At 43.8% G+C, this 25,960-nt stretch overlaps 1 protein-coding gene across 2 annotated transcripts in view; it reads left to right on the top strand.

Moving 5' to 3' along the window:
* The window catches only part of LOC108234870 (phospholipid-transporting ATPase ABCA1), a 215,816-nt gene that overhangs the window by 13,275 nt on the left and 176,581 nt on the right, over positions 1-25,960 (top strand). For both annotated transcript variants that reach the window (XM_037976591.1, XM_017414453.3), the window contains 7 exons: positions 1,326-1,419; positions 2,474-2,615; positions 2,740-2,867; positions 4,688-4,806; positions 8,511-8,708; positions 15,922-16,008; positions 16,736-16,931. In XM_037976591.1, the coding sequence (XP_037832519.1) occupies positions 1,326-1,419; positions 2,474-2,615; positions 2,740-2,867; positions 4,688-4,806; positions 8,511-8,708; positions 15,922-16,008; positions 16,736-16,931 (964 nt within the window). The remainder of the gene's footprint in view (positions 1-1,325; positions 1,420-2,473; positions 2,616-2,739; positions 2,868-4,687; positions 4,807-8,510; positions 8,709-15,921; positions 16,009-16,735; positions 16,932-25,960) is intronic.

The raw sequence follows: 25,960 nt of genomic DNA on the forward strand, positions 1-25,960 counted from the left end.
GGGGGGGGGGGGCGACTCGGCCTGCCGGGTGGCGAGAAGTGGTTGCATTAACGTAAAGGAGTGGTTGACACGCCGATTCCAGGGGAGGATTGAGTGTGGCGGGCGGACGATAAAGAGTCTGTGATAGCTTCAGTTTAGGGAGTTACCGGCACAGGCTGCTCTCTCAGGCTGGGATTTTCTCAAGTAATAGCAAGAAGAAATGACATTTTTTTCGAGGAAAAAAAAAAAAAGACAACCTTAGGTGGATACGACCCTGTCTCACACAGGCAGAGAGCGGAAGATTGAACTCAAACATTATTGCTTTAATGCGTTCAAATGTATTACAGCAGATGATATTTATTGAGGAATGCTTCATCTGAAAGTGTTTTTGCAGTTAAACAAAACAGTTTTATTACTGTTTGGTGCCATAAAAGGCGGGTGATAATGTAGTTCCCTGTGTGTTTGTGTCTGTTAGCAACATATCAGATGAATAACTGGACAGATTTGATTCAAATCTTAATCTGCAACCTGATACAAGATGGCCGCCACGGTCCGTCAACATTAGCAAAACGCCTCTGACTGGGTCAGTTTTAAAGATATTGAGCTAAAATTTAGTACGGCGGTTTTATAAACCTTTACAGCGCCGCAGGTTTCACACAACGGGACGGGTCGAGCAAAGAATATCGTGAAATTTCCCATCGGAAGATTCCCAAGCTGCACCCAGATCGCTACAGCTAGCTAGCTAGCTTCTGCTGCTACTATGCGTCTTTTTTCAAATAGTTTTTGAATATAATGTAAATATTCACGCGATGACTAACCAACGGTGAGGTAGAGGCTCATAAAGCACACGAAGAACCGGAAAATCTTTGAGAACGAAGCTGTTTTGGGACGGCAGCGATCCGATTCGGCCTCAGTCAGGCTAGCTGTTAGCTCGTCAGTTTGGTCAGAATTCAACTCTTTTTCTCCATACTGAGGGAATTCAAAGAGCTGTCTGCAACAGAAAATATATTAATTGTTAACAGCCTTTCCACAGGACTCCACTACAATCAAATTTGAATGCTTTAAATTAACTTGAAGTGTAAAAACAACAATACTGCATTAAATACTAAGTGGGGTTGTGTAATAATCTGTTGTTTGGGTTTGGTTTTTTTGGGGGGTATTTTCCAGATATTGTTTTGCTTGAACGAATCACCTGACCGCACCGTTCCATTTTATCTAAAGTCTTGTTCGGCTTGCCTTTAATAAACAGCCGACGCACTTTTACGCGTTTGTTAAATAATGGGAAAGTGCCGGGAATGGTGTCGTCAGCAGCGAAATGAAACAGGTGCGCGCTGTGTCTGTTGCAGGTGCGGCTGGTCGTCGAGCTGCTGTGGCCTCTGTTTCTCTTCTTCATCCTGGTGTCGGTGAGGTCCACCAACAAGCCCATTTACAAAGGGCAATGTGAGTACAAGCGACGGCCAGTCCTGATATTTCAAGATATTTAACTTTATTTACAAACATTCTCCCCATAGAAACATACTGTATGTATCACGCTCAAAAACTTTGCTGTTTTTGCTTTAGCTACTTGCTCTTTATTTGTCTTCTTATGTTGGTTTTCATTTTTAGCCATCGTTCTGCAACTTTGAGATTTCAGCTGGCATTTTGCTGCTTTTCACTAGCCTTCTGCTACGTTTAGCCTTTAGCATCCCATTTGCTACTTTTAGCTAGCCTTCTGTTACCTTTACGTTTTAGCTAGCTGTTTGATACTTTCAGGATTTAGTTAGCACTTTGCTACCTTTAGCAAACCTTTAGCTATTTGTAGCTTTCAGCTAACTTTTTACTGCTTTTAGTCAGTGTGCTCCTGCTTTTACCTTCTGGTTAGCTTTTTGCTCCATTTTTGCTTTTTTTAGCCAGCATTTTGCTACTTTTAGCTGGCCTTTTGTTGCTTTTCACTAGCCTGCTGCTACTTTTAACATTTAGCTCCCAATTTTTTTACTTTTAGATAACATTTTACTACTTTTCTCTTGGCTTTTTGTTATCTTTATATTTTAGTTAGCATTTTGTTACTTTTAGGATTTAGTTAGCACTTTGCTACTTTTAGCTATTTGTAGCTTTCAGCTAACCTTTTGCTCCTTTTAGTCCGCATGCTCCCACTTTTACCTTCAGGCTAGCATTTAGCTCTTTTTTAGCTTTTAGTGTTCTCCTCCTTTGAGCTTCTAGCTATTATTTTTCTCCTTTTAGCTAGTGTTTAGCTCCTTTTGGCTTTTTGTTTGCCTTCTCCTTCTCTTACTCTTTAATTAGCAAGTCGCTACTTTTAGCTTGTGTTTTCATTTTAGCTCCTAGCTCGTGTTCTGCACCCTTTTTTAGCTTTGCCAGCCGTGCGTCTGCTTTTTAAGCAAGTTTCAGCGGCCTCATTCAGCTCCGAGCGCCCCTCTTCGCTCAGCGGCTGGTAGGTACCCCCCCCCGTCTTCGGAGCGAGTTGGGTCCAGAGGGTCACCGTCTGTCTCGCCTTCAGGTCACTACCCAAACAAAGCGCTGCCGTCTGCCGGCGTGCTGCCCTGGCTCCAAGGGCTGATGTGTAACGTGGACAACCCCTGTCTGAACCATCCAACGCCGGGGGAGACACCAGGCCAAGTCAACAACTTCAACAGCTCCATGTAGGCACCGGGACGAGTCACGTCTTGATTACAGTTTCGAGTTTCTTCGTTTATTTACACTGTTTTTAATCTGAGAACATTTGCCAACAGTTATCGATCTCCTCTTGTCTTTCCACCGCTCCAGAATCGCTGGGCTCTTGATCGAGCTGCAGACCAGTGTGGTCGACGAGTCCCTTCTCAGTCGGGCCCGGCTGCTGGTGGACGACGTCAACCGGTGGTCCTCTGTCCTGTCCAGGTCTAACCCTGGGACCGGTAAGGGCGGTAGGAAATGTCGATTAACGATTAACGGAATCGCACGGGCCCCGTGGGCATGTCCTTACCCGATCCAGCAAAACCTGCAGAAGGTCACTAGCTGTACAACCGGAACGGATTCGCTTTTAAAAAATCAATGCAGTTCAAGATGGCCACCAAGCTGTTCAGCCTTAGCAAATGGCTACAGATGCTGAGCTAACATGTGGGATGATGGTAGCTGAGTGTCATCTCCAGCACATAGCCTGAGCCCGAACAGATCCCAGCAGGTCTTTGCTTGAAACTTTGCCATGAAAGGCAGCGATTCGCATCAACTTCAAGGAATGCTGATTTTTTCCATCTCTTTTTTAACGTTATGTATGAAACCGAACTGCTAAACGGATCAGACCGAATGGTGAAAATTACAGCTGAGTTTCGTTCAAATAAAAAAAAGGGGGAAAAAAAAAAAAAAAAAAAAAGTTTTTTTTTTTGCCTTGGCTGAAATTACCGCCGGTGCCTTTCGTCAAGTGCTCTCGATCAGGGGAAGTGTCCCCCTTCGCGCGGATGACAAGTCGGCGGATTTGTTATTCCCCTTCATCCCTCAAAAACAATGGCGTGTGATTATTTATGATGCAATTTGCCACGCAGACTGACAGATCGTTTGTCTTGATAAGTTGCTACTTTGCATTAGGCTCATTTAGGCTGATGATATTCCGATTTTCGCACGGCACCTAATTTGCAAAAAGGCAACCGAGGGAGGGAGGGAGGGAGGGAGCGGCTGTTCAACAAGCAGCTTCTGGGCCCCATTTGCATTTTTTTTTTTTCTTTCCCGTTGGGTTGTGGGGGGGGGTTGCTGGTTTGTAATATACAAGATTAAATCCATCAAAGATCTTAGCCTGGACGTAATTAATGGGGACTTGCTGCTGTCTGAGGCGGGAGCACAAAAGATCACTAGGGAGGGAAAAAAAAAGGAAAAAGATGGCAAAGGTGATTGTGTTGTCCTTTCTTTCTGTCTTTCTTTATTTCTTTCGTTTGTTTTGACCACGGGTTGATTAAAAAGACGCAGGTGGTCACTTCGCTGTAAAAACAGGGACCGGAGCACGCCGACGGCGCGGGGCTCGTTCCGTTTCCCTGTGTCGGTAGGAAGCATGAGGTGTCACATCGGGCCGAGGGCGGCGTTTCCAATTAATCCCACCATTTTTTTTTTTTCCCGCCAAACCGTACCAGAAGAGAACCCCCTAAAAGCTCGCCATTCGAGCAATCGACTTGAGTTTTCCCTCACATTAAGAAGGCCAAAGTGATCGTTTTAATTAATATTATTACATTAGCTCGCCGTCAGCAGCTGCAGAGCAAGCTGGAGTCCCGGGAGGCAGGAAACACCCGCAGGAAAAAAAAAAAATGGCGCCTTGGTAAAAGGTGGGAGAAAAGTCGAGGCTGCGGTGCTCCATTAACTTCATCACCCGCCGAAGAAAGGCGAAGGCGAAGAACCCAAATGTCACTGGACCCTGATCAACTTTCGCAGTCAGCTTGATTCAAGATGGCCGCCACAGCCAACTGACCCTAAAAAAACCCCCCCACCAAAATGGCTCAACTTTATTGAAATTTTCAGGAAGTCATCATCAGATGAACGGCTACAACTGATTCAAGATGGACAGCTAATCAACTTTAGCAAACACCAAATTGTCTATAGTTCAGTCAGTTTTACAGGTTCTTAGCTGGAATTTGGTGTGGTAGAAGTTAGACGTCGTCCCCAACAAATAGTCCAGCCGCTAACGGATTGCATGAGATCTTGTGATATTGTGAGGCCAACATCTAATTGTGATTTCTCTTTTATTTCCCACCAGTCACCATGAGGAGCATCCTGAAAGACAATGAAACTTTCACCACGTATCTGACTCAGGATTTATCGGTTCCACCAAGGGTGGTCCAGAGCCTCATGAGCACTCAGATTCAGCTCAATCCAGTAAGTGGGAATACTCTCCCAACATATTGGGGGTGGGCGGAAAGACGAAAGGAATTTCGGTTTATATCATCCTGTTTAAAAGACGACTCGGAACATTCTCCGTCTGAAATGTCCGGGCCCAGAGCAGGCCTGAGGGGACTCCTCGTCTCCGCATTCGGATTCGAAGCGCTCGCTGGTATTTTGCTTGGCAAGAAGTTGTTTGTTTTTATTTACTATTATCAGATAAGATACAAAAAGGTAATTCCATTTAGACTTGTCGGGACGCTTAAATACATGGAAGATCAGTTCCAAGAGTCCCATTGGGTTTGACTCATTCCTGACAACCGGCCGCAGTGAAAACAGCAACATTCTGATGATGGAATGGTGGGCAAAGCCACACGGGTGACATTTGGTCAAATCTGTTGAAAAGGACTGTTTTTTTTTTTTTTTTTTTTTTGGGGGGGCGACCAACTTTAAACCACTTTGGTTCTACCACAAATAAATGAATATGATGTCAATTTGCTTCTTCTCTGGCTGATCCATAACGAGCCTGTTGGCCAACAGACGGACAAAATGTCCTCTAAGTCACAATTGGAAAAAAAAAAAAGTCATAATTTTGATTAAGCTGTTGCATAATTATGATATTCTAAGTCACATGATGTGTAATGATGATACTCATAATAATGAGATATATTATACTTGTAAGTTAATGATAATTATCATATAATTGAGATGCATATCTCGTAATTATGAGATGCCATCATAATTAAGGGACATTTACGTTGTAATTGTGAATTATTATCATATTTATGAAACTGCTGAGTCAGAAGTATGAGACGTGTAATTATGAGACTCATCATTATTAGCGAAGTAACAATGATGAGATGCTAAGTCCTAATTATGAGACACCGACGTTGTAATTATGGGATACCGTCTCATAATTGTGAGCCGTTTTTATGAGGTTTTGAGTCATAAATAAGACTCAGAGTATAGTTTTTATTATATTCACAGTGGTATAAATAAGCTTCCAAAAGCTAGTGTTATGTTGGTGGCAGAAATACCTTCCTTCCAAAGCCTGAAAGACAAAGTTCTGTTGTGTGGTTAACAAGGCGTCCTCGCTTTCCTGTCTTCCTCTGTGTAACTGCCTGGTTTGATGAATTATCTGTGTACATCCATCTCGGTGGAGGAGTGTTATTGTCTGTGACATCCATAGTTTTATCGCCCGCTCTTATTTTCATTGCGTTCTGTTGGTGCTGCACATTCTAACCCCTTCATAAGCAGCCATTGTGCCAATTACGAGGCTCATTGTTCAAGCAGTAAAGTAGTTTTTTGATCAGTGGCTCAATCCCTGCCTCTTCCTGCCCCCCGCCAAGATGTTTTCCAGCATCTGATTATAAAAAAAGAAGCCATCCACAACACAAAATTACAAGTTAGGGTAACCCTAACCCAATTTGGGAAAAAAAAAAAGAAAGTCGAGACCAGTGGCGGCTGGCCACTAGAGGGCGCAAGAGCACCGCCCCACCACTTACATTACCTTGAATAAGACGTAAAAAAAAAATAAATAAATAAAATAGTAAAATAAAAATATTTCGAAATAGATGCATATATATTTTTAGTTGTGTAACATAAATATATTTTTTTAATGATAAGTAAAGTTGTTTCGTTCTTCGACGTTGTCTGATTGGTGACGTATTTCCGCCCATAGACTCTCGTTAAAAGTTGCACATGCGCAGTAGCTCCTCTTCAATACAAGCGCTAGGACCGTTCTTGGCGCACCTCTTCTGCGCACAGAGCTGAACGCAGCTCTGTTTACATTTCACCGCCTCCCGCCGCAGGAGCGTGGGACTCCCGCCACGGAGTGACGTCACATCCGTCTGTCAGCCGCAGGTGTAATAAATTCATTACGTGACTAAATACACAAGGTAATAAATAAGTTCATAGTTAATAATTAGTTTAAGAAAATGTATGCTAAAAAAACTGTTAAAATGTTTGGGTTTTGAATTCTAATCGGAGTGAGACATCCGATCTTCGTTATATTGTACGTGTAGAATACGTGACGTAGTGAGTGCTCTCACTATAAAACAAGCTTTGACGTATTTTCTCCGGTAAAGTTTTGAAAAAAAAGGAAGAAAACATGTCTTATAAACGCTAAATGTGCCCTACAGGCTTGTACTTTGGGAGACCTCCGTCTTTGTAAGTATTGGTGTGTTCAGGAAGCACTTGTGCATTTTTACGTACATTATAATGTTGCTGTTGTTGTTTTAACTCATGTAAATATGGTGTGATAGTATATGTTTTGGTATATGTCTATTTTTGACTTTAGCCCCCCCCTGGAGAAAACTCCACCAGCCGCCACTGTTCGGGACGTCGTGTAAAAAGTCAATAAAAGAACAAATGCAGCGATTTTCAAAACTATCACGAACCCATATTTGTTCCGAAATTGTCCCTTCATTTTTTTAGATGTAGTTATCGGCAGACTGGTGAACCCCTGCCCATCTTTACGTCTGAGACATTCGGCTCCTCTAACGCGCCACATGTCCGCTCCCAACCCGTCCATCCTCGAAATGTTCTTAATCCGGTAAATAAACGCTGCAGCTAACTGGGTCGGGCAGCGATCGAGCTAATTAATTATTTCATTCATTTCTTCAACTCAGATGAAGTCAAACATTTTATGACAGACTGCTTTGCTCAGGTGTTATCCACGAAGGAACAATCTGAAAATTTCCAGCCAATCAGAGCGATTCTTCAGCTTCAGTTCCAGGAAGTAAAACTCAGGACTTTCTATTGCTGCTCGTTTAAGAACAGGATTAATTCAGACCCATTCTGAGGATCAGTTTTTGACAATAAATTGGTAACCAGTGGACCGATTTAAAAAAAATTTCAAATCGTGTTGGATTTGTCTTTCAAAGATCGATCTCAATGATTCCCAAAGTTGGGGTCGGGACCCCAATGTGGGTCACCCAACACCAATTCGGGGTCCTAAGATACTCTCCAAATATCAAGTTACAATAAAAAAAAAAAAAATTAATGAAATATTTGCACCGTAACTGTTACAGAGAATTGAAATACAAGTCGTTTAATGATTTAAAAAATAGCAAAATGGATGCTAAGACTGTTTGTGTTCTCATTATGCCCTTATTTAATAGGCTCATTAGCACTTTTGGATGTTTAAACAGCCAACAGATGAGGTCACACACCTTTGTCACTGTTATTTTATGGGTCGGAAGCTGAAAAGTTTGGGAACCACCGATCTGGCCTTGCTATTTATATCCAGTCCTCGTATTCATTTGCAGCTAAGTAACCCAATTTGTTTAGTTTAAACACTTGATATGTTTACTGTGTTCCATTGTTAATAAAACAGGACTTGGTGAGAGTTGCACTTCTTTGGTATTGGGCTTGTATCAAATCCAATGTCATTATGGTGAGTTTCGTTTGAATAAACCACAACAAACTCCTGATTTGAATGAATGGGTGGGGAGGCGTTGTTGCAGATGGCAACTCTAACATGTTTGATCAAATCTATAGAACAGCTTAAAGGACGTTAATTAGTGGCTTTGTTTCTATGCCAATAATCTTTCTTTACATCCTCATTTTGAAGCAGGACAGAAAATATTCTTAGCTTTCTTATCATGGAGACTCCTGGTTTATAGAAAAGCAAAAAGGGTGAAATGCAAAGTTTGTCAACTTTAGCCAACATTTTCTGTTTTTTTTTTTTTTTTTTTCAGATGATGGGCATCCCGAGCCCAGGCAATGTGAGGAGCATCCTGTGCGAGGGGAGGAATCTGGATGACTACGTCCAATTTAGCAGCCGAGCCGAGAGGGAGGCTTTTCAAAATGTCAGCTGCTCCCTCACTCAACAGCAGCTGATTAACGCCCAGCAAGTCTTCCTGCAGAACCTGGACGGGAGGAGAGTGCTTTCCGGGGTAAGCCGCCGCCGCCGCCGCTGCTGCTGCTGCCGTCTGCAAAAAAAAAAACCAAAACACCGGGTCCAACGGCTTTTCCTCGTTAGTGACTTTCACATTCGGAATTCGGAAGACGCCGCCGAAGAGTTTTAGCTAAATTCTCGCCCGATAGGACAACTCGACGTCTAGGAGTGTCTTACCTGTTGGAGGTAGCTTGACGAACAACCTCAGTGTTTAACTCTGATGAGACTAACGAGCTACAAGACCAAACAGGATTTCCTCCATCTTGAAACAGTTCCAGTCTCAAAAACGTAACTGGTTCACGTGATGGTATTTATTTAATTTTTTTATAAACCTTTAAACTCACCTGCACCGTTGCTTGTTAGTTTAAATAAGTGATCGCCAAATGGCGGCCAAGTTCACGTATTCCAAAGCAACCGCGTGATGAAAGTAGGCCAGTTTAAGCAAGTTTGTAATGTTTTATAATTTACCACTTGAAGTGAGGATTAAACTGAGGCCTCCCGAGAGTTTCTCAGTCTGGCAGCTTATTTATGAGGAACGAAACACAAACTGAGGCAGACGCTCGATCCTCCTCACTCTTAAGGCTGCTTCTTTCTTTAAATGGCAATAAAAGTAAGAAATAAAATGTTTTCTGTATTTAATATAATAATAATAGTACATTCCTGCTGCGATGTTTGAATTTTGTGCATTATCGATGTCAAGCAAAACCTCAGTCAACACCTTTTTCACCATTTGTTTCAGATGTTCTTATTTCACAATTTGTCTGACTACTTGACATTTTGATTTTTCTTTCCTGTACTCTTGCACCCCCTCCCTCTCCCCCCGCCTTATTTACTGTCCCCGCACAGCGACTCGGGCGCGAATCGCAACCAAAAACCTTTCACATGAAAATAAAAGCACGGCAAATGATTTGATCTGACACGAAAATAAAAGATCGTGGCGAGCGCCATTTCACGAGTCAATAAAACGCGGAGAATTTTGCAGGGGGAAAAAGAAATACGCCTTCAAAAACTCTACAAAATAAAAGCCTCGGCGTCTGAACGTCAAATAAAAAAAAAAAACAAAAAAAAAACGTGCCGATTGACAACAAATGCCGCGCGTAAACCCCGGCGCTGAAATACGCGCTTCGTTAACGGGAGAAACTTCATTTTCTCTTGGACGCTAACCTCCGTAACATCTGGCTTTGGCAGCTGTGAGGCTTTGCAAGTATTATTAATCTTGTTTTTTACCCCCCCCCCCCGCAGAATCTGTCCAGTAAAATTCTGGCCTTTAGGCAAGTTTTGGTGGAAATTTTAAATGATGCTAAAAAAAAATAAAGCTTTTGGCGATGGCGTTCGTTTGTGTCTGACAAACTGAGGACTTGTCCCGAACATTTATACCTTCCTCTTATTATTTTGTACCTGCCTAATCCTCTTCAGACTGCTGTCACCTACCAAACTGTACATCGTCTAGACCACTGGTTCCCAAACTTTACAGCTTCCGACCCATAAAATAATAACGACAAAGGTGTGTGAGCCCATCTGTTGGCTGTTTAAACATCCAAAAATGCTCATGACTGTATTAAATAAGGACATAAAGATAACACAAACAGTCTTAACATCCATTATGCTATTTTTTTTTAATCAATTTATGGACTTGTATTTCAAGTTTTTGTACCGATTATGGTGCAAACACAGCATAAAAACAAAGTTTTTTTTATTGTAAGTTGATGTCTGGAGATTATCTAAGGACCCCTAATTGGTGCTGAGTGACCCACACTGGGGTCCCGTCCCCCAACTTTGGGAATCATTGATCTAGAAGACAAAAGTTAAGAGGCGAGGTCCGTCCTGGACATTTTACCAGTACATCGGACCAACGTAAAGACCCAACAATCATGAGCGCTAACAGCCAACAGCAGTAAATCTGATTAGGATTTGTGGAGAAATACTTTTATTTTAAAAAAACATGTTTAAGTATCTGGGTGAGCTTTAAAATACCCCAAATATTGAACTTCCAAACCTGCCTTGAAGATGGTTCTTCGTTTTTATTCGAATCCTGTCCTGAACAACAGCAAAATGAAGCACATAAAAGTTACCCACGGGTCTTTTTTTTTTTTTGAAAAAGTTTTCTCTGTGGAGCTTTGCGCGGCCGCTCCCGCGGGGCTTCCGTGCCGAGTCCGTAGGGCGCTGAAGCGGGTCGGTCTAGGGCTGAAGGGAAATCGGCTGAGAAAGACGAGAAACGGGGTAGTTAGACGGAAGAGGTCATCAACAAATTCAACGTTTTCTCTCCGGGGAGTCGATCGGCGTTACCTGGGAGGCCACTTGGCTGGGTGAGTAGATGGAGTAAGGGGGGATGGATGGTCAGGGTGACAGGGTGACACGGGTGAAGACCAGAGCTGAAAGGGGGCGTAGGACGGAGAATGAGGAGCCAACTCCCAGGACTCGTCAGCCAGCGTTTCGCGCCGCGGTCCGGCCATCCTGTCGTCCCTCACGTCTTGCTTCCTCTTCGCCGTCCTCGTCCTCTTCCTCGGCCTCTCCTCACCGTCCTCCTCCGTGACCGAGGAAGGTCCTTCCTGAAGCCGAGTGGTGGGCTCCTCGCTCCCCGTCTGAGCGCCATTCCCGCAGTCGAGACATCTCCTCTTCCACTTGTCCTTTCTCCCCTTCAGAGCCTCCACCTTGCTCCGCAGCCGTGCGATTTCTCTGGCTTTGTCCTCGATGACCTGCTGCAGTTCCCTGGATGCCCCGTGCTTCTCCTCAGCATCTTGCAGCCGGGACCGCAGCCTGGTCTCTCTATCGACGGAGTCCCGCATCTCCTCGTTTTGTTGGTCAAAGCTCTCCTTCAGCAACGCGAAACTGGATTTCATGTACTGCTCCGTGTTGCTGAACACGATCCTCTCCTTTTCTCTCTTCTGCTTTTCTTTGGTCAGTCTGTTCCAGTAGGTCACGGTCTTTTCCCCGGACCTTCGCAGCTTATCCATCACTTGGTCGGTAGCTTTCATTTAATTGTCCAGACTTTTCTTGAGGGAGCGGATTTCTGCCCTTTGCCGTCCGTTCTGGCTCCACAAGTAGGCGCATCTGGCGTTCAGGTGCCTGGACTTGAGCCTCTCCCTCAACAGAGACCACCGAGGAGTCGACGCACCCGCCGACTGTCGGAGAGGCAGCACGCCGGGCCGGTTGCCGGTTTCTTCTCCTCTATTCATGCCGAAGAGACACAGATATTGAACGGCTGTCGAAGTTGCGCGGCGTTGGAAGTAAAAGCTGACCGTAAATGGCGCTGCGTGTCAGTTTATAAAGATTCTTTTAGCCGAAATCTCAAAAACAAACAACTTCGTTTGACCTGACAGTTCCATTCTACCTGTTTCCATGGAGATAGGATGCCTTTTTTTTTGGTTCATATCTACTGAAACTGCACATGTAAGAGGAAAAAACAAAACAAAAGCTCGTAATTTTGCAGGAGAAGCAAACTTTAAAGGTGTAAACTGTTGCATTTTCTGTGAAATGGTCACAACTGGTGTATAAGAAGCCAGCACCAACAGTGGACACCTAAAACTCAACCCTATCCACAGAACATAAGACCCACCAAGTTTAGAGTAACTGCTAAATAGATGATTGCAACAATTAACAGGTGTGACCAAATACTTTTGTCCATTTAGTGTCCTGCTTACGATCCTATTTTCAGTCCTCTTTTTTCCTCCTCGTCCCCTTCAGCTCGGCTCTTTTCAGCCAGGCTGCAGGAAAGATGCTGAAGAGGACAAACCAGAGCAGGTCCAGTTCATATCCTGTCCCTCGCTGTTTGATTCACTCAGGCCCATTTCCATGCGGCCCATTCCAGTTGGGGCTGGGAATCTTTAGGCAACTTCACGATTCTGTTAGGATTTTGATTATCTTGATGCACCCGCACAACTTGCTCCTTGTAGTAGTAGCAGGTAGTTTTAAATCATATTTATATGCTTCCAGTTAAGTTACTTCCAGTCGTATATTTGCTCCCCATAGACGGCCTGGCCTCTGAACTTTTATTCTTCTAAGCTTCGCCCTTCATCTTCCTCAACACAAGGTTTAGAGGTCAATTTATTTATATATATATATATATATATATATATATCTGGCAGAAGCCAATCTTTAAAAATCAGGGCAGCCCAAGGCATTATACAACACCAATTTCTTTCTTCATTTATGGTCAACATAGTATGTTTTTTTTCATTTTATTTAAATAGAACATCAACTGCTTAACTTTATCCAGATATTAAACAACCCTTAAGAAGAATTGGCACACTTAAAAGTAAAACACAGTAGAGCGATCTTGCTTAAGTGACTGAGCTGTCTCTCTGCGTCTCTGCTACACATAATCTTACCCCCCACCCCCTACACACACACACACACACTTTTGCGCACCGACTCGCAAACAGTCCCGATGGTAGAAGGTCATACAAACAGGTTGCTATTACAACAATGTGGCCGGCCTACACTAATGCTAGATTCAGATTCAGTTTTGATTCATTAAAATAATCCATGCGATCGGGATTCTCATCCTAAGATGCTCTTATTGTGGAGCAAACCTGTTCTGGCACGTGTAGGCAGCCATCTTCTCTATATGGTGTGTCTGAGATGCCACAACAGGACCAAAAAAAAAAAAAAAAAAAAAGAAGTTACTGAGCTGGTTGTAGCTGCTGCATCTTCCATTTTTCTATTTGGTAACTGATTAGGTATTCATAGGCATAGCCAATTTAAAAAAAAAAAAAAGTGGCCAGTTCGATTAAAAGCCCACCGTCCTCTCCGGTATTAAGTCCAACTCCCTTGAAACTATAGAAAGATGACAATATCACGTTGGGGCTTTCAGTTGGGGAGTTTAAACGCTCACTGCGATGCTCGTCTGGCTTTCTGCGTCAGAGAATTAGAGCGAAGTCGAATCTCGTTGACTGTAACTGTAACTGTTTGGATTTTAAATCAGAGGGTTTTCTTGTTTGTTTTTTTTTGTTGTTGTTTTCTTTCTGCTAGAAAGAGTTCAAGCTTCCAACTCTCCCTGTCATGTTCACCTCTTTGTCTTCTGCTGATTTCCCAGTAATGCACGCATGCGACGAGGCCGGAATTATTTATCAGAACCAATGTTTTCTCGAATTCCCCTAAATATCTCTGTTCCCGTGAGGATGATGGAAGCCTGTGCTTTTCTTTGACTTTATCTTTGAGCGAAAATATATGGGACAGCAAATCCAATAAATAAGTGATAAGCCAGGAAGTTCGTAAGAGAGAGAGGGAGAGAGAGGGAGAGCTTTTGAACAATTTAAGCCCACAGGCGTTTTTTAAGCGCTGGGGAGAAAAAGGGGAAAAAAAAAAAAAAAGGAGAGTCCAGACGAGATACGGAGGAAAAGCTCTTCGGCGCCTCAAGCAGATAGATGGAAAAGAACATCAAGACTTCGCACTTAAGGCTTGACATTGCTGAGTGATTGTGATAACAACAACGTAAAGAAAAAAAGACAAGTGGAGAGAGTCGGAGTCTGTGACTGAGGCGCTCAGCTCGATTTAGACATTCTTCTCACAGGTCTGCGTTTGGATTTTTTATTTATTTTTTGACATAATCTCGGCACAAAATACACAGGGTTGATGTGAAACAGGAGGCAATTGAACATTTGTCAAGTTTCAAATGTGTCCTCGAGCCTCAATGAGAGGCCGTTTGAACGGCAATCAGATTTACCCAAATAACACAACCATCGATTTGCCTCTGTGACCTCCGTCCCGCGTACGTCTCTAGAGTTTGAAAGGCGACGCGGGCGCCACGAACACGGGCCGCAGCGGACGGTCGATCCATGCGGAGTGACGGCAGTTGAAAGGGCATGCCATTTCTTCCCTTCGACTGTATTCGTGCTGTGTGCTGTCTGAATGTCACAGGAACACAAGGTCACTTTTGGCGCTACAATACAACTTAGGCCTCCTCCGCGTTGGACAATGACACTGCTCCACAGCTAGCTTGTTGACCCTGTTCATAGTTGAGGACAGCCTGGCCAGCCCTGAGTCAAATTCTTAGTCGCCAAGCCGCGCTGATGCTCCACATCATGGGCCCACTGTCATCATATTCCCCTCAAACTCCACCCAGGACCCTGATACACGACCCTGATGAACCCCCATGGGCTGGATGCAGAAGTCTTGTAAACCCTCGTGGGCCAATCACACTCCGTATTTATCGCTTTTCTTCGGATGAGAGGCCAAATGTTTATAGAAAAAGGATCAAATTGATAAAAAGTTGGGTTTTTCTTTGTTTGTTTATTCACGTCTACTTGGAAAAATAGCAGTTTTTGCGAAAGACTGACCATGTGGCACACTATGTACGTTTCTCTTTGTATAGTGTACATGTGCAATAAACCCCATTAAAAACAAAAAAGACATTTTTAGTTATTTTTTACTACGTTTTGCCTACTTTGTTCCTACATTAACATGTAAAGGACATACCGGACAGCATATGGGAACCTGGAAGTTGAAGCCAGAGCGGGTACAGGGTCCCCACAGGGATGGTCTTTGTAGAGGTTTTTGCGTAAAGAGGAGTCTGTGTGACTTAAAGGCCCCCAACCCTTGTGGGACCAGATCCTGCGAGCTTCGGTTCTCAACAACCAGAAAAGGCAGAGGGTCACCTGGACTAGGATTTCCTTGCACGCCGATGTACTGCGTCGCCATTAAACTTCGGTTATGGGCTGAAAAGCCGAAAGGCTTCATGACTGAGAGGAAATAAGGAACACCGTCCAAAAATAAAAGGGTGGTATTTTTGCCATTTAGCAGCACTTCACAGATTTTTTTCCGAATTTTTTTGCTCAAATATCTGCTTCTCGTCTGAGTGGAGGTATAACTTTCAAACGGCGGGGAAAAGTATCCAGACTCTTTGCAGTTGGAGCTGAAGTTCATCTGTTTCTGCACACGATGATAAGGTTTTTTTTTTTCACCCAGTGAAAGAAGGAAGGAATGAAATAACATTTTCTGCCTTTCCTGCAGAGATCCACAAATTCATTAAAACCTGCTCTGATGTTTATCCAAGCCGATATACCTGTATGAGTTAGTTTAATGCCCAACCCGGACAACTTTGACCTCATTTTGAATATCTGTCTTTTTTTTTTTTTTTTTAAATCAAGTTTGGCTGAAATGCATTTTGAAAACGGAACTTTTTCAGATAAATTTATTTGATCATTTTTATTTCAAGTAGTTCCTGTGTTTCTCTGCTCTCAATAAACTCTCTTATGTGTGTCCCCCTTTAGCTACCTTCAGCTTTGGACCTGAATGCAACGGACACAATGGCGCTGATGACGACAACCGCAGCCAACGCGTTACCAATACTTGAGGAGGTCAGTGAACGCATCACTTGTGAGGACTCTAAATGCACAGTTATAGTCAGAGGTTTACATACAATCAGTGGAATGAACGTCATTCATTTTAAGCTTGTTGCAATTTATTTATTAATAATTCAAATGACTGCTGAGGGGGAAAAACAAAAAAGAAGCTCTTGCTCCAAAAGTTCAGCTAAAGTTTGGACGAGTTTAACGTCTTCAGAAACGACGTTTTACGGTCAGACGTGACACAGATGTGGCGACAGCGACGAGAAGCGCATTCGGAGGGGTCAAGTTGAGGCTTTCAAACCCACTGTTAAGCACGGTGGTGGTAGCTCAGAGTGGACGGACTACCTCCGGTTTCTTTCATTCACCTCGAATTACCAGCCGGGACGGTTGGAACCTAATCGGGCGTTCCAACAGGACAATGGGCCCGAGCCTTTAAAAAGTGGTTCCTGATTGGCTGAAACGGGCTAACGCTGAACTCCTGGAATGACCCCGCCCGAAGCTCAATGGTAAAATTTGTAAGCTGTGCTTTGAAGCTGGGTCCATGCCAGGAAACCAACTCGTTTAAATGAACTCTACCAACCGAGCAGACTGGCGAAATGTGAAAAAAAAAAAAAAATTAAAAAATGGTTTAAATCAATTAATAGAAGCAGAGTGTATGTAAACATCTGACTGCAACGCAACCGTATACGTCAAAAATGATTAGAGCTGCCGAGCAAACTGTTTTACGGTCACCCAGGTGGTCCGGCTGCAGAACTCGGCGGTCTTTAAGGCGGCCGGCGCTCTGGATTTCCAAGACGACGTGCTGGGAAGCATCAACGTGCTCCTGTGTGGGAAGAAGCCCGGCAACAGTTCCGCCAGCGCGTCCTTCAGCCTGCCCTCGCTCGGGCGGACGGAGAACAACGGGTCGGGGTCGAACGGGGGCAACAGTTCCAGTAAGTGCCGAACGATCGCGCCTGTATGTTCCAAAACCAGAAAATGTAGAAAATGTTAAAAAAAGGCGGCGGTAGAGGACGTGAAATCGTCTAATTAGTGGTTACTTTCTGCCACCACAAAAGGCGGACATTTGTGTTATTGCCTGTTGCTTCTTTGGCTGTCTGTTAGCAAAATATCTCACGCATTAGTGCTTGGATTACAATGAAACTCTCAGAAAAGGATTATTGGGTGTACGTCTGCAACTGATGGACTTTTGTCGTCAAGCTAATCAAATTTAGACGGGATAAAAATGGCTACAGCTTATTTAATTTGACACATACGGGGGTAGAACTTGGGAGTGGCGGTCGCTGCGAATCCTCCCTAACACACAGTCCGATCGCTAACAGGTCACACTGATCGTTCATTTGAAACTTCCAGGTGTTCTTAAGTTGGTCTGCGTTCGTGAAAATGAAACCTGATTTCTTTTTTTCTTTGTTTTTTTTCCTACCTTATTAGTGAGACTTGTAATATTTTGGCAGTTTTGTGGTGAAAATAACGAACGTAGTTGGACTTTAATCAGGCGGTGCACGTGTAGAGCCTCCGGATTGGACAAATGGATGTTTTTCATGTTGGGTGTGGAGACGTAGGGACGGGGGGGGGACGTCATAAAGACAAATATCGCAGCTGCACAGTTCAGTCAGATTGGAGGCCGCCTCTTGCGTTTCCTGTTTACTTCCTCCCTCGCCACGACTGAAAGACAGATTGGCGTGCGACCACTCCTTGCCCGTCCCGAAGCGGGCACCTGCGGCACAGTCGGCGCCCGTCCTCCTGGAGCGCCGAACCCAGGGCGAGATTAGGAAAAACACATCGGCGCAGCCTGGCGTCTGTCGCGGCCAATCAAATCAGGGCTCTTCGTTCCATTAAGAAAGAAAAAAAAAAACCCAAAAACAACCAAAAAGCTGCTCCGCCGCTCGACATAATGATGATCTTTCTAATGGAGGGGAAATATCCGACTGGAAGTGGGAACGGATGGCGTCCGGATGGCGCAGGCAGGCAGGCAGATATGCTGAAGCCGAAACGCGGCTAATCAAACCTTCCCACGGAGAACAGATGGTGTCAAGGAAAAACAATCCTTGCAGATCTGAAAGTGAACTTATGTTTTGTGCAAATTTACACAGGAGATTACAAACCGCGGCATCCAAAGTGCTTCCAATTATACCTGGAACAAAGCCCCCCCCCCCGCCGGAACAAGACATGTTGTCTGGATTTCTGGAAGGTTGCCTCTGATAGCCTTTGTTGCTTATGAGAAAACAATTATTGTCTGGATCAGGGGTGTCAAACTCCATCCCTCGGCTCGGGGAAAGGGGGCGTGTTTTAGACGTGTTCATTTGAAACACCCGGTTTTAATGAACGACTCGTCGCCGCGCTCCTGGAGAACTTGACGATTGGGCGAAGAGGTGATTAAACCGTTTGAATCAGGCGAGTTGGAGCAGAAAGATCTAAAACTCCCAGGACGAGCGGAGCCTCAAGGCCACCCCCCCGGTCCGGCTGACGATCGACGACGCTGCTGCTGCGAACCTCGTGATGAGCTGAATTTGCGAACTAAGACGCCCTCGGGTGAACCTGGCGACAGCGTGCAGATCGGAGTGTTCTGCCGGTTCGCGCGGCTCCCGAAAAGAAAGATCCGGACGGTTTTGCGTCGCGCTCGTCGTGTCGGGTCCATTTAATTAGCGAAGGCAAACAAAAAAACGGCAGCCACTGCAGAAGCGCGCCGGCCTTTGATCCTTTGATCCTCTACCTGGCAGACGCTTGGTTCTAGCCGCGTCAAAGTCTAAATTGATAGGCAATAATAAATGCTAATGTGTTTGCCAATGTTTTTCAAAGAAAAACATGTTTTTTTGTCCATTAGAGAGAAAGAGAGAGATTAAAAAAAAAAAAGCACAAGGAGGGAAGAGTTTTAGGTGATGGTGCGGCAGTGTTTGGGGGGGCAGCTCTGAAAATAACAGAACGAGTTTGTTCCATGAAAGCTCGGAGCATTAGATCTACACTTGTAGCCCCGAGCTCATTAGAGACCCCACGGTCCTGTTTCATTAAATGCTCGTTCTTTGGAGAAAAGTGCACAAAATTAGATTTTAATAAGGAGCTTTTTCCCTCTTCTCTGGGAATAAAGTTCCACCGGCACGGAGTTGAGGCGGGCGCGCTCAACGCCAGCGCAAATTAGCGAGAGACGGCGCACCCCTCCTTACATAATAAGCAGTAACATTTCAGTTAGCATGCTAATGGCTCTCTCAGATCCGCTGTTGCATTTCATTGTGTTGCTCTATGCAAATGGGGTCTGGAGAATATGCAGCGTGTCTGCGTAAAGGCCAATTATGCCTCCTGTGCGAGCCGAAAAAGTACACTCCGAGGGACGGTTAGAGAAAGGCCAAAACTTGGGGGGGGTTTGTTAGCTGGTCGGGGGCAAATTTCAGGTAATTGTTGGAAACGGCTCCTGCGCCGTTTTTCATCACGAAGATGTTTCCGTGTCTTGTTTTCCTCCTCTGTGCGGGCAACCGAGTGACTCTGCAATATCATCCATGGACGTTTGATTTCATTGCACGGTCATGTAGTTGTCTGCGTCTGTCTGTTAGCAAAATATCCCATGTCCCACTGGAGGGGTTTTAAGGAAACGCTAAGGAAGTTAAAACTGGCTGCAGAGTCGCCTCAGTCGAATTTGGTTGCCACAGCTGACTGACCTCAGCCAACAGAAAAATGTCTATAACTCGGTTGGTTTTAGACACGTCGATGTAAAATTTGGCGTGGTAGTAGCTGAGAGTCGTCCCCAACACGTCCTCCGAGGGCTCCTGCTTCCTGCGAGCTCTTTGCTTGAAGCGTTTGTGTGAACAGTTGGATTGAACTCTGTCAACTCTCAGAAAAGGAACTGCTGGGTCGGCGTCGGCGGCTGCTTAACTTTTGGAGTCGAAACGGCCAATCGGCTATTAGAGCTCAGTCGGTTCCACAAATGGCTCCGACCAGAACGTCTACAGGTGTCATTTCTCAACATAAAATGATCTTCGTTTAAAGCCCTGGCATGTGGCGATGTGCAGTTCTTCGAGGAACGCTGGGCTTTGAGTGTCCTTGGGTTGCGGTTTTTCCCTGACGTCGCTCGGGACGTTCGAGGAACATCTCAAAAACACCTCTAAGCGTTTGCCTTTCAAATCTCTTTAATTCTTAGCGGTTGTATTTCGTCCTCCCGCCCCCCACCCAGTTTGAAACGCATCCCCCCCCTTCAATATATATTAATGCCACTGGAGCGGTGACACACCTAGATGTTTGCTTCTCTTATACAACTGAATGTCAAAGAGTCTTCTACGTGTCTCTTGTGGAAAAAAAAAAAGGATGGCAATGGCATTTATTCAAGCTTATTTGACTTTCTGTTGAGTTGCTGCGAGACCGGGGGCTCGAGTTTCACTGCTCGTAAAATAAATAAATAGATGCTTCTTGATTGGTGCACGGAGAGGTTCTGGCAGATCGGCACGACTGGCATGTCTTATTCGATTGATCCAGTGCGATGTACATCCAGGTCTGAGTGTCTACCAGCTTCTCTGCATCTGTATTAAATAAAATGCAGTCATGAGGCGTCTAAACTAAATACCAGTATCCATTTCTTTGTGTGTACGTACAAAGTGTGTGTGTGTAGCGTTCGTGGTGCACCGTCTCGCTCAGGTACCGAACTGAGCTCATCTCCAGGGTATGACTCAAATTGATTAAATTTGTCAGGTAAGTTGAGGGGCCGACTTAAGGCTCCGAGCAATTATTTCACTGTGGCTAAACTTGGTGTGAAGAACGGGTTTCTTCTTTCAGCTTCCGTGCTGCAAGAACGTAAGGTTCTGCTGTCAACAAAGACCCGCGGACCTGCAGAAGACCCGTGACCTCCGTTGTCTGACGATCGCTTTTTACAGGAATTAAAATATCAAAAACGGATTCGGTTTTTCTCAGGACACAAAAGGGGGCTTCATTTCAAGGTCCAGTACATTTGTCACTGCCATCTTTTTTTTTTTTGTTGTTGTTGTTGTTGTTAGGCTGTAATTTAACTAAAATGTATTTTGATAGTAGCTGAATAATATCGCCAAAAATATGTTGAATTGTACAAATTTTGAAACCTTTTCTCTCATCACTTAAACTGCACATCCAATCTTTTACAATAACCTTACCAAAACAGGAAAAACTTATATTTCAACATAAGCGCTGTTTGTTGCTTTCAGTAACAGTACTCTAAACCGGTGGTTCCCAAAGTTGGGGTCGGAACCTCATTGTGCGTCATGAAACGTAATGTGAGGGTCCCCAGATGATCTCCACAAATTAAACTAAATATAAATTTTCACCATAATTACTGCAAAGAATAGATGCAACAGTAACAATTAATAAAACTAGCATCACAGTAGTTAAGATTGTGGCATTTTCATGATGTTCTTCTTTAGGAAAAGAATTTGTACCATTTAATGTTGGAGTATTTGGAGTCACAAGCCTCTGCTGCTCTTATTTTGTAGGACCAAAGCTGAAAAGTTTGAGAACCGCTGCCCTAAACAACCAAAACCAAGCCACCAAACCAAAAGCTTAGTACATGGGCATGTGCTCATACTTAATCCAATAACTAACCAAACAAGCAATCCAGCTAACCAAACAATTAGCCCACTAAACCAACCAACCTACCTAATAACATCAAACCAACTACCAGCTACCCAACCAACCCGCCTATCCACTAAACTAGTCCTGGTCCTAGAGGGCCACTATCCTGCATGTTTTATGTTTCTCTGCTTTGACTCACCTAATTTAAATGACTGAACAGGAAAAGATCTAAAACCTGCAGGATATTGGCCCTCCAGGACCAGGATTGGACACCACTGCACTAAACCAACCAACCCATCCACCCACTGAACCAAACAACCACCCAAACCCAACCAACCATACCAACGTACCAAACCAACCAATGAACTGCCAAACCAGCTAAAAACTACCAACCCCAAAACCCAAACCCAACCAACCAGCCAATCAACTTGCCCACCTGCCAAAACTAGCCAACCCACTAAACCAATCAACTTCCTAAACTGATCAACCAAAAGGTCTATATATCATCACATGATATTAGACGGAACTACAATTTCTACAGAAAATTTGAATCACCTTACGCGGTATACATTTTTATACAAACTTCAGGGAATTTTTTTCTTAATCACGAGCAGTTATTATGTGTTGAAGTGACTCAATGCTACAGGTACAGTAGTGTATAAAATCAAAACATTGCTTCTTGTGAAGTCAACACAATACTGTTGTGACAGTTGGAACGTTTTCTTAGCTTTTGTTACCCGACTCTACCATAGAGTAGGATTATGCAAGTTGGTTAATAAAGGAGCTTTTGAATTGGGAAAGGGTAAACAAGCTAGTTAAAAAACTAAAATCTGAATAATAATTTCTAAAAGCTTCTTTTTCAGGAATAACTACCCACAGCTCACATTTTCTTTTAACCTATTCTTGATTGATTTCACCTCATGAATTAGAAAACACGGAGCAGGTACGTCTTTCTCATTTTGATCCGAGCGGACGGCATTGATCTGCGTGTTACACAAAAACAAGAGCCTTAGATTTGGGACAAAACGACAGCAAGTTAACGAAGGAGGAGGAAGAAGAACGGCCATCTCTTTGAGGACTGGCTCACGAAGAGCGCTTTTGTCAATATCCTCGTCATCCAAGGAGAAACAAATCCGTTTACAGCCTGCGGTTCGCAAACCTTTTATTTGTCTCCCAAATTAATTCTTACGCTGGGTAAATTTTTAATTAACCCATCTGCTGAAATTGCATTAGGACTTGAATTTGTGCATTATGAAGGGTTTCAGCTGTGTTTAAAGAGCCATCACTCGCAAAACGTGATCACCAAATCCCAATCTTAAGGCTTAAAAGCTCATGGACGGGGGTTTCTTGTGGCCTTGCTCAGTTTTTGTGCATGCTACAGTGTCTTAAGTATACTTTAGAATCATATCAGCTTTCCTTTTAATCTGTCTAAAGAATAAATACAATTATTTTAACACTTTACGTGTTCCTTCAAAAGTGTAAAGTTCACCAGAGAAAAGTGCAGTGCTAATTGGAAGCTAACGCATTAAAGAGCTAACTTGCTAACAAGCTAACCTGCCTGTACGCTAACTTGCTAGCACAGAAACAAGACGAGCTGGTAGAGAAAATGGAGGACGTGAATGTGCATCATTCTATGCTGCATGCTAGGAAGGAAATATGTTTTTTTTTTTTGGACATGACGCGGCAAAAGAAATATTTTCTGCCCACACGCAAATGCTAGTGTTATTGTGAAGTTAGCTTTCCTTGGCTTGGCTAAACATGGGATAAAAGTAGTCGAAACTGGTGAAAGGGAAAGCCATACAAAGGAAGAAAATGTTAATGATGACCGTATGGCCCTAAATGTAGCGAGGACATAAGTACAGTTATTTAAAATCTAGCCCAGGCTAAATTGAGAAGAGTAAACTAGAAGCCAGGGGTTTCTTCCTCCATTGAAGAGCCATTACAGGACATCTTCTAATACGGAGCTGCATTTTTTTTTTTTTTTTTAATGGAAGCTAACAGTGTTCTGAAAAGGTGTGTCTCAAGTGTTATAATTTCAGAAGGTAGGATCAGTGCAGCCTGTGTGGAGAACAGGTGGCCGGGCCTAAGCTAAAGGGAGGCCATTATCTGTCTGCACACTGACCTCCCAGGAGCACCTGGGAGAGATGACCAGCAGGCAAAAGGGCTAAAATTTAATTGCATTGAAAATGGCAGCTGAAATCATCTCTAATGGGGGTGAGAGAGGTAAGAGAAGAGAGGTCTTAGGTGCCGCGGGCCCCGAGAGGCGAAAAATAAATAATGAAAAGGAGGCCGGAGGAAAACAGGTGTCGGAACAGGAGGGACAGGCAGGGCGGACGTATTGACTGGCAGACGACACGGCAGGCCGATCAATCGTTTGATGAAGAGCCGCACTGCGAGAATGACTCATGTGGGAAGTCCGAACGGGGGGAAAAAGACCAGCGGAGGAACAAGCTGTCCGACCACTCCAGGTGCTTTCGCTCTCAGCTCGGGACCCCACGTAACTTATTCATCACTCTCGCTGCCTGGCAATATTCATGTTGGAAGATGAGATAAATTAGTAATGATCCTACCGCTGCTGAACATATTGACTTTTTCTTTCAGTTAAAAGAAAAAAAACTGAAAGATGTTCCCAGTGCTGTAAGCTCGGGACTGTTGGTTTGAGTTCATTTCAACCCGCCTTTTGTTTTAAAATCTACTTTTTATAACCACCTTCAGTTTTAGTCGGCACCTTTCTTCACCAAAGTTGTTCTAATTGTGACTGAACCTCTATTTATTTCATAAGACACGTTTTATTCAGTCATATGGATTTTTTTTGGTTTGTTTTTTAGAATAAATTTGCTATGGAAGCATCAACAATTAATTCCCAGTATTTCTTGATGAACTGAATACTGCTTGCCTCCTTTCAGGTCAGTTTTTACTAAAATTATCTTAGGGTGCGTTCACAGCAGCCCTGTTCAGTTCGCTTTAATCGAACTCTAGTTCGTTTGGCCTGGAATGTCCGGATCGTTTGGGGGAGGTGTGAACGCGCAATCGAACTTTGATGCCGACCAAAAAAAGCGAACTCTGGTCCGCCTAAAAACCTTGGGCTCGGTTCGGTTAAGGTGAACTGTGTCGTGGTTCGAATGCGTATGTGAACGCAAGCGGACCGGAGACTGCTCCAAAAGCAGGAAGCGGACTACAGCACAGGGCCTTCTGGGTAAATACGACCAAAACAAACGAGCGTTTCTACTATTAGCGGCAGAAATCCTAAAGCCACTAAAATTGGACGCCACTCCATTTTGGTTTAGTCTTCCATCAGAAGGAAGTTGCGGTCTCCGTCTTCTTCAGAGGTTTTCGTGTCGTTTCCTTCAGTAGTTCTCGGTGCGGCGCCTCCACAGGCGATTGGGGGGAACAGGTCACTCAAAGGGGTTTGTCTCGATCGACTCAGCGTGAATGAGAACCGCAGCAGCTGAAAAATGGAACAAATGTTGACATTTTGGTCCCCAGTCGAACCGAGTCCACCGGACTGTCCGGTATAAATACAGCCTTAAACTTAGACAATAACCAAGTTGTAGCCAGTTTGGTCAAACCCTAACAATAACATTATGGGTGCTCTCACACAGGATTGAGAAAACGATTTTAAAAATATGAAGTCTTTGCAATCTGGATCTCTCTCTAGGAGTAGCACCAATAACGCTTATATTTCCTTAATTATCACTACAGCAGTAATAAAACAACATTACACTAACAAGTAGGCACTAACTTCACATATAAGCACGTTTTCACTAAATTGTTAGACATTCTGACTCCAACCAAAGTCTCTCTGGAACTCTGTGGCATTGAACTAATAGCATTAGTTGTTATTTAAACTAAACAACACTTCAGCTTAATCTGCAACCCCTACGATAATTTTAAAAAAGCATATAAAAAATGGAGTAAAATGTTCATTGACAGAGATACCGCCGCCGCAGAGTTAATGCAAAGCAAGACCAAGAAAAGCCTCAATGGGTAATCATTATGAGCAGTGTTTAAACGAAGAAAAATAAGTTGATCTGTAACTAAACTTGGTTTTAAATTTTTCCCAATTCTGATTCCCATTAGGGTTGTTATTTCAGGCCTTTTCCAATAATATGTCGCAATCAACGGATTAAATATTCAGAATTGGCTCACTCCAAAGTATTGTCCTTAAGTGGTCAAAGCTGTTGTTCGTTTTGTTGTCATAAAAGTGCTGCAAAGTGATCGATAAACAATAAAAAACGCCTAAGACGCTGATGATTGTGTCTGACAACTGGATTAAAAAGAACCCTTAATCAAGACCTTCCAACGAGGAGTCTTTAGGGACAATTCTGTTCTCGAGCGCGGTGATTGCATCAATACTTTCTGGAGGGCCCGTGGGGGGGTGGTGGTGGCACGGCGCTGATTTTTCTTCTCACATCCTTAACTCCTATGGGTCATTAGTTCG

This window comes from Kryptolebias marmoratus, linkage group LG7 (genome assembly GCF_001649575.2).
Source record: "Kryptolebias marmoratus isolate JLee-2015 linkage group LG7, ASM164957v2, whole genome shotgun sequence".
Lineage (NCBI taxonomy): Eukaryota > Metazoa > Chordata > Actinopteri > Cyprinodontiformes > Rivulidae > Kryptolebias > Kryptolebias marmoratus.